This window comes from Nannospalax galili, unplaced genomic scaffold (assembly GCF_000622305.1).
Source record: "Nannospalax galili isolate Female #2095 unplaced genomic scaffold, S.galili_v1.0 scaffold698, whole genome shotgun sequence".
NCBI classification, from domain to species: domain Eukaryota; kingdom Metazoa; phylum Chordata; class Mammalia; order Rodentia; family Spalacidae; genus Nannospalax; species Nannospalax galili.
In genome coordinates this window covers 3006345-3015689 of record NW_008341886.1, presented here as the reverse complement: position 1 = coordinate 3015689, position 9345 = coordinate 3006345, and the positions used below count along the sequence as shown (strand labels likewise).

Here is a 9345-nt window from a genome sequence, read left to right as displayed (position 1 = left end):
GGGGGTTCGAATAGATGATTTTTTAAACATACGCTATTTTACCTTGAACATCATGTCAGCATTTGCTTGACAGTTGACAGGAACATGGGCTGTGCCTTCAAAAAGCACGGGTGGGGAAGAGAGCGGTCATTTGTTCATAGAGGCCCCAAATAAATGGATGTTCCCACCTCGGAGTTCCAGGATGACTGAAGTGCTGTTCCTAGGTCACACCCACCTGGGGGCTGATGAAGCAAATGCTGACTGACTGTTGACACATCTTGCTCGACCCTGACCCTGGCCACATTTCATGAGCCCAGTCAGAACTGGCATGGGCAGAGCTATACCGCTAGCAGGTGCTTAGAGGGCAACTCGGACCCAGTGGTTTTCTTATCGGGCCAAACAACAGCAGTTAAGGCGAATTGTAATAAGAGAAAAACAGGCATGGTGGTACACGCCTGTGTCTCCGCGTTTGGGACGTGAAGGCAGCGCACTCAGGTGCTCAAAGTCATCTCCAGCTACAAAGCCACTTTAAGGCAGAGTCATGACGGTAAAATTCAAAAATTGACTCTGCCTAAAGTATCTCAGGTGACATTTTCAGGGCTGTGAGCCTGGACACTGATCCATCTTACCTGTCGGGTGTTTGTGTTCTCTCCTCATTAGTGCACTGTGTGCTTTATAAAATGTGCTGTAGGTTTAGGAGTTTAGCATCCCTGTTCAGTTCATATATGGAATGTTGCAGTCAGGTACTGAGCACTCTGACCACTGTGTTCTGGGAGCAGCATCACAGTGCAGCTATTGCAGTTGAAATGAGTCAGAGACCTGCCTGATTGGATGTGTCTCACATTTTCTATATCCCATCCGTTTGCAGGACCGCCTGCCCACCAGTGCTTAGCTCTGCTGTGGCAGGAAATAAGCGCCGTACATCTACTGAGTTGTATTGAGCTAGGTGAACCAGCAGGATGTCCCAGGGACCCTTCCTGTGCATTGACACGCAGAAGCTTGTCTTGGCTGCACTGGTCAGGTGTAAAGCAGGCTCAGGAAAAAACTAGTGAAGTTCTAAAATTGTAAGTTGCCTTAGCATCCCCTCAGAATTGAAGTTTTCTGTTTTCCTGGAAGCTGATCTCCATCACTGACAATTTCAGTGCTCCATCTCATGACCACTGCCTGTGGGACAGCTAGATAGAACCTACTTGCCCTGCTCATCCCCATGTCCAGCATGTGCCACACAGGGCTACAGTGACCCTTCTGTCACAGCACCTGACTGTAGAGCACTGCTTGGGTAACACTGGACTCAATGAAAGCTTTGTCTTCAGGCCAGTGACCCTCTCACTTGCTCTGTGGAGAGCTGCCCTCATCTGCCCAGGGGCTCACATACTGCTGCTGGACTGAACATGTTCCCAAAAGTGGCCTCCTGTGCCTCACCTACAGACAGCTGATCCTGTCTCCCATCCCTAAGACTGAAGCCACAAGAGAGTGGCTATCTTGGTAGGAATACACAACACAAATGAGATCCCCAAGGACATCTGCAAGCAGCAAAGTTTCTATGGGTCAGACTTGTGTACCAGCCCATCCAGCAAGAGAAGTTTTCAGTGTGCTGGTGCAGTGGTGTGCACTGTAGTCCTACCTGTTCAGGAGGCCGAGGGAGCATGCTTGAGCACAGGGAGTCAAGATCAGCCTGGGGATCATGAAAATACTCTGTCTCACAGGATCTCATGATCAAATCCCCTGCAGCCCTGGGCAGGGCAGCACTGGAATCTTGGGCCACCTCAAAACAGACTGCACAGCTCCAATGCAAGGAGAAGCATCACTTGTGCCAAGTCATACGAAGCCTCTAGTAGTTGCAGGTACCAATGAAGCACTCTGCCTTCCCTCTACTATTTTGATGGAACACTGCTGACTAGCCCAGGAAAACTGCTTAGGAGATGCGGGATAATAAATAGTCTGTTTTCTATTATCCCAGGAAGAAAGTAGAGCTAGTGTGCTGACTTGGCAGGCAAAAACAGACCAGCAAGTTGAGTCACCTGAGTTCTGTTCCTGGACCACGTCGCAAAAAGACACAACTGCCGAAGGCTGTCCTGAAACCATGCGTGCACAGTGATAACACGCACAAACACACCAAAATGTAATTTAACTTTTTATTAAAAGCTACAAATAGCAAACTTTGGAAAAATCAGTTTATTAGTAATTGGGCCAGAGGAAAATTTCAACAGTACTCACATTGCAATACACAGATGTCACACTGAGCCTACCTAAGACACAGGCCTGGGAGTTTTGAATCAACCCAACTTGACAGTTCACTGTCTTCCTGCTTTACAAGTTGACTAATTTTTTAAGAGCATGCCAATTGAATACCGTAAGGCTACATCTGAACATCTAGTGGGTCCCTGATAGCCCCAGCTTTTCCCTAATTCATTATTACTCTCGTTCAAACTCTTCAGGTACTGATCATTTGTAAGTAATTTTATTTGATGCACACGTTAAAAGTGTTTTTCAGACATTAAGTTTCTACTGAGTTTGTCCTTCAGAATTTAGGATTTCTACATTTTAAAGTAAAAACTTAGATGTACTTGTCCAGCCACTCGATTAAATTCCTCCTCACCTCCTCAATAAAAGGCTTGTCAGCAGGTGAGCAGTCTTCTCTCTTGCGATGCACAAAGCCATGAGATTGAGACTTGATAAACCCCCACGTTCAAAATGTGTATGTCAAAAATGCATTTAGTAGGGCAAGGGTCTAGCTCAGTGGTAGGGGCACTGTGTAATGCCAGGATTCAATCCACAACAGTGTATGCACACACTTTTTTTTTTTTTTTAAAGGCAAGTAGCTGGAGAGGGGTCAGTAGTTAAGAGCACTGGCTGCTCTTACAGAGGACCCCAGTTCAGTTCCCAGCACCCACATGGCAGCTAACAACTGTCTATAACTCCAGTTCCAAGGGATCTGACCCTCTTCTGTCCTCTGGGCATCACATGCACTGGTGCATATAACATGTAAGCAAAACACTCATAAAATAATAAACTACAGCCACTCTCTTAAGCATTGCTGCTTAGCAACAAGGTGCACCCAGAATACTGCTGGTTTCCTCTGGTGGAGGAGGGGCTGATAGGGAGTTTTACTTTGCCCCCACTACCAACACCGTAAGGCCATACACATGAGTGTTTAGACCAGGAAAAATCCAAATTCAAAGTATGATTTTTACTGATGGTGTATTGCTTTTGTACGGTAGTAAAACTAAAACATAAACCGAGCTACCAAGTTGACTATGGAAAATCATTTCTATTACTATTAGTAATTTCTAGTAATATCTAGCTTTTGAATCAGATTTTCCTGCTTTTTCTTTATCAACTCTGGACTTAAATCCATGTGTAAGGTAAGAGACTTTGTGGGTAGCCCAGGTGTTAACCATGCAGGAATGAAGGCAGAGCCTGTTCCTTCGCAGAAACAGGCTGTTCTGAACACACTTCCTTCAGACACCATGCTAAACACACTCTGGGATTAGAGTTCCATTCTAAGTCACTCAAAAGCTCCATTTTAAAATTTTCATTATTGGAAAATAGTAATCAATGAACTCTTTGGTACTTTTTCCCCAAATGTCAGGACATGCTATTAAAACCGCAAATGAGAATTTGCTGACTCACCTCAAGGGGAATCACAGCATCATTTTCAGCGAAAATGAACAATGTAGGGTTCTTCAGATTATAAACATCTTCAGACTCTTTGATGATGCCTACAAGAGTTCCATGAGAGTGACTTGCACAGCGGTGCCACAGAAAACCGCCTGATTTGGATTTGGATTTACCAAGTAAAATGTTTGATTCTTCGCAATTTCACATCGGCCTGTCCTCTGAAACAGTGTAAAACACCAGCTGACAGGGCCAAATCTTCCCACTCTGCCTCCTTTACTAGGACCCAGGCCATTAAATAATAGGAGAGCCTGTGGGCTGCTTGGTGTGCAAGGACACCGGGCAGTGGGACAAACGCTCCCTCTGGGGATGGCCTTTACAACCATTGTTCTAGATGTTTCTACACAAGCCCCACAGGTTCTCACTGCACTGTACTAGGCGATTTTATCCATAAGAATAGTCATTAGAACATGACCCTCTGTCTTAGTTTGTTCTTCATTGCTGTGACAAAACACTCTGACCAGTACCAACTTGGGGAGGAAAGGGTTTATTTGTCTTACATCTCCCAGGTTGCACGCAGTTCATCAGGGAGCCCAAGGTAGGAACTCAGGGCAGGAACTTGGAGGCAGGAGCTGGAGCACAAGCCATGGAGGAATGCTGCTTACAGGCTTGCTCCCCTGACCCCTACTCAGCCTGCTTTCTTATGCAGTACAGGCCCACCTGCCCAGGGGTGGCACCACCCACAGTGGGCTGGGCCCTCCCACATCACTCATCAAGAAGATGCCCTTCAGACATGGCCACAGGCCAGTCCAATAGAGGAAATTCCCCGATTGAGGCTCCCTCAACCCAGGTGTGTCAAGTTGACACTAAAGCTATCCAGCACACCCTCACATGCAGTTTACACCTAGCAAGTCATTCTGTAGAAATCAGTTCACAGCCTTGTCTCAGAATCCTAGAGATTAGTTAGTTAAAAGCACACTCTGCCCAACCCATGGTTAGGCCCACTTCTGGGGAAAATAAGTATTGCTGAAAGTTACCAAAAGAGTTAGGAAAAAAAGTTTTTCCTTGGTGGCACAACAAAGCTAAGGAGTACAGAGGGTGTCCCTTCTCCACGACTCTAGAAGACAGAGAGGCACAGGATGGATGGCCTTGCTCCCTGCCCCACTCTGCCAAAGCCACTGGATAAGGCTGGACTGAGGGTGGCTCTACCTGGCACTAGGTCCTTTCATGGTCTGCTTGTCACATGCTGTACAACAGCGACCAACAGGTGGTGCCAGTGACAATTTCCACCTAGAAATTTGGGACAGTTTCACTGTGTAGCATAGAGTGACCATAACCCTCCTGCCTGAGCCTCCTAATCACTGGGATTACAGGTGTGTGCCATGCCCAGCTCCAGATTCATTATTTAAAAGGTTTGTATCTAGGTGAAAATTCCACAGTGAGGAACCATTAAACCAGATAAAAATCGCCGGTGCGTGTGACTTTCCACTGTGCTAGCCAAATGCCTTTGCTTTGTGTTCAGCATTTTTAGTGTGAATCTTCTACATTATCAATTCTCAGTTTTTTGACAGAGTCAGTGTGAATGCTCCTAAGTTGTGTACCTGCTGTGCAGTTTCTCCACGTAGGTATAATGTTCTTATGTCATCACTATGACAACTTTAACTTTGATTCATTTGGGCTAAACTGTGAAAGTTGCCATGCTTTAGAATGGGTTTTCCTTTTCTTTCCATCATGTGTGTGCACACGTGTGCACATGTATGCGGGTGTTCATGTGTGTGTATGTGCGTGGAAGTTGCTGTTTTAGAATGAGTTTTTTCTTTCCATCATATGTGTGCATGTGTGTGCTGTGTGTGTGCTGTGTGGACACACATGTGTGTGCTGTGTGTATGTGCTCTATGTGTGTGCTGTGAATGTAGTTAAGAGCTATGTGTATCTTGGAAAAGGGTTTTCCCCAATACTATTTATAAAAATATTGCGTGAAGGTGGCTGGAAATATGGCTCAGCTGTTAAGAGCACTTGCTGCTCTTGCAAAGACCCGGGTTCAATTCCCAGCACCCACATGGCAGCTCCATCGTCCTCTTCTGGCCTCTACAGGCACTGCACTCACACCAGGCATGCAAACATAAAAAGCAAAACACATATGCACATAAAATAAAAATAAGTAAATCTTTGAAAAAATATTGCTTGATAGAATCATTTTCATCCCAGCTGAAGACATGGAGAGCTCAGGGCAAGTGACTGTCCCAATTCACAGTGAGGACCCAGCCTACTAACTCCCAGTGACAGCCTGTTGACTTTCTCTCACAGAAGGAGGTGTGGGGGAGGGTCACGTGACCCTCAACCAAGTAGCCAGTCACACCACCCAAACAGATGTAAGCAACTCTGCCCTAATTGCACATGGACGCAGTTAGAGGCTGGAGTATACAGGATGGGAAGGACCAGGGAAGGGGCTCCAACCACACATCCTTACTGTATTTACTGTCACTCGGTCCTTCCTCCTGATGGGGTAGTCACCATCTTCACTGGGTCACAGCTTCCAGCATGCACTCCAGCCCATAACCCCTTACCCATTGCTCTGCAAATAAGCCAGATAAATTCACCGGCTCACAAGGGTGAACTTTGGCAGCATTAAACTTCGTACACCTGTATGTGCATGTTCATGCGTGTACAGATGCACCTGTGTGCATGTGAAGGCCACCGATCTTGTTCCTCAGGCACCGTCTACCTTGCTATCTGAGTCAGGTTGCTCACTCAGTAGGCTGGGCAGGCTGCCCAGCAAGCACCAGGAAGCCACCTGTCCCCTAATCCCCAGCTCTGGAATTACAAATATACACCACCACATCTGGCCTTTTCTTTCTTTTTTTTACATGGATTCTTGGGGTCAAACTCAGGACCTCACAATTGCAAGACAAGCATTTTACTGACTGAGCCAACCCCCACCCCTATTCACTCATTTTAAAAGCCAAGCCTTAAACTGGTCCAACTCACACTATGGGGTTTTGTGTTGCACCATGCTGGAGAGACCTACGCTTTCTGTCACTCAGCCATTCTTCCTGATCTCACCAATAAAACACAGCAGACTTACCATAGACAGACACCCCTGCCTTGACTTCCGGGTATGTCGTCATCACATGGTGCACAGCAATTCCCCCCCAGCAGAAGCCCACGATGCCAATTTTCTGGGCATGACACTGCCGTTTCAGATACCTCAAGACAGCATCCACCTCTCTAGGACAGGAAGAAAGGCATTAGGAAATCCAGGGCTGCTTTTCGGAAAGCCTCCAAGGGCTGTGCTGCTGCTAATTAGGCTGTCTTGGAGACTGCTCCTTGAAGTTGTCAAAGGTTTTTTGTTTTGTTTTGTTTTTTTCTTTTTATGAGACAGAGTGTCATGTGCCTAGTCTGGACTTGAACTGGTATGTAGATTAGGAGTATGACCTTGACCCCCTGATCCCCAGCCTCCACCTCACAAGTACTGGTATTGCTAGTATGTGTCACCACACCCAGCTCAAAGGCATGTTTTGGAACACTGTGCTCGCTACCTCCTGTCAGAACTGCACTGTCCCACAGATGTCCCCACCAAGCCCAGCCCCCCACCAGTCACCTAGCATGGAGATCTGCCAGCTGCCTCCCAGCTGAGGATAGTGAGGACAGAGAAGCTCCTCCCCAGCTCAGGAGAAAGGTGAAACTTTCAGTGTGACTCTAAGACCCCAGTCCTTGCCTGGTCCCCGCTGTGAGCACCCATCTCATCTCCCACTCACGTGTCAGCCATGACCATGGGCAGTTCCCCAGGCAACCTCAGACTGACACACAACCAACCTTAGTAGTCCTCCAAGTCCACATCACCCATCTCCTCTGCCCAAAGAGCATAGCACGGTGGAGAGCTACAGGGACCGTTACCATGAGGATAGTGTCCCTCATGGCCCTCGTCTTGCAAATGGCTCAGTTGCAAATTGATTGGATGGAACTTGGAATGTGTTTTCAACAGGACACACTGCACCAATGTGTAGATAGGGTTCCAAGGCCAGCCCAGAGAGCTCTGTGTGATCAGCTGGGGAAGGAATGCTGTGTGTCTTTGAGTTTTAAAAATGTGCAAAGCAGTACTATGGTATCTCCCCCTCAATCTTTTTTTTTTCTTTTTTTGACGGTGTCTCACTGTGTAGCCCTGGCTGGCCTGAAGTTCCCTATGTAGACTAGGCTGATCTTGAACTCACAGAGATCTGTCTCAGAAGTGTTGGGATTAAAAGTATGCAACACCAGGCCAGGCCTGTTGACTATCATTATTAAACTCACTAGTTCTCCCATCCTAAACACCTTAAAAAGTATTCAATATCCTTAGTAATTAGGGAAATGCAAATCAAACCCACTTTAAGAGTCCATCTTACCCCAGTCAGAATGACTAAAAATCAAGAGAACAAAGGATACAAAATGCTGATGAAGCTGTGGGAAGGAGGAATGCTCACTCACTGCTAGTGGGAATGCAGAATCATTCAACCACTATGGAAAGCAGTGTGGAGAACTCCTCAAAACTAAAAATAAACCTACCATATGATCCCGTCATAGCACTCCTCAGCATACACCCAAAGGACTCACCCTACTGCACAGATACTTGTGTATCTGTTTGTTGCTGCTCTTTTCACAGTAGTTAAGAGATGGAAACAACCTAAACGTCCCTCAATTGGTGAAAGGAAATAAATATGTGGTACATTTTACACAGTGGAGTTATACTCAGCAGTAAAGAAAGATAAAATCATGAAATTTTCAGGTGAATAGATGGAGTTGTACTAGTGGAGTAACATAGACTCAGAAAAAACAAACAACATGTCCTCCCTTATTTGTGGATCTTAGCACCAAATTCTCATATGTGAATATATATCCTGATGTAAGCACAGGAACCAGGAAAATGGAGAGAAAAGTAAAGGGAAAGAGAGCCCAAGAGGGGGAGACAGTAGAAGACAGGTGTTACCAAGGGTGAAATTGGTAAAATGGGGGTATTTAACTGGGAAGGGAGAAGGGAAGGTTATACAAGGAACCATGGGGATAGGGGAAGAAGGAGCTCAAGAGAGGGGGGATAATAAGAGTCAGGGATTATCAAGAGAGAAATGGGGAAAATGTGGTGTCTTAGTTACTTTCCTGCTTCTGTGATAGAAACACCATGACCAAGGGAACTTAAAAAAGGAAGAGTTTATTTAGCTTATGGTTCCAAAGGAGCAAGAGTCCATCATGGTGGGGAGGCATGGTGGTAGGAGGTGGCTGGAGCAGGAGCAGGAAACAAAGCACTTAACAGAGCACTTATATCTTCAAGCAGGCACAGGAAGCAAGAGAGCAACTCGAGATCCAGAAAGGCTTAAGATCTCTCTAATCCCGCCCCCAGTGACATGCTTTGTGCTGGATAGCTTTAGTGTCAACTTGACACACCTGGGTTGAGGGAGCCTCAATCGGGAAATTGCCTCTATTGGACTGGCCTGTGGCCATGTCTGAAGGGCATCTTCTTGATGAGTGATGTGGGAGGGCCCAGCCCACTGTGGGTGGTGCCACCCCTGGGCAGGTGGGCCTGTGTTGCATAAGAAAGCAGGCTGAGCAGTGGCCAAGAGAGCAAGCCTGTAAGCAGCATTCCTCCATGGCCTGTGCTCCAGCTCCTGCATCCAGGTTCCTGCCCTGAGTTCCTACCTTCGGCTCCCTGATGAACTACAACCTGGGAGATGTAAGCTGAATAAACCCTTTCCTCCCCAAGTTGGTAGTGGTCAGAGT

General features: G+C 46.6%; 1 protein-coding gene across 1 annotated transcript in view; it reads right to left on the bottom strand.

The window, feature by feature from the left end:
- Positions 1 to 2536: 2536 nt before the first annotated feature.
- The window catches only part of LOC103737809 (carboxymethylenebutenolidase homolog), a 15534-nt gene continuing 8725 nt past the window's right edge, over positions 2537 to 9345 (bottom strand). Inside the window, exons 3-5 of the mRNA XM_008837646.1 lie at positions 6683 to 6843; positions 3613 to 3701; positions 2537 to 2650 (exon numbers count right to left, since the gene is read on the bottom strand). Of these exons, the coding sequence (XP_008835868.1) occupies positions 2537 to 2650; positions 3613 to 3701; positions 6683 to 6843 (364 nt within the window). The remainder of the gene's footprint in view (positions 2651 to 3612; positions 3702 to 6682; positions 6844 to 9345) is intronic.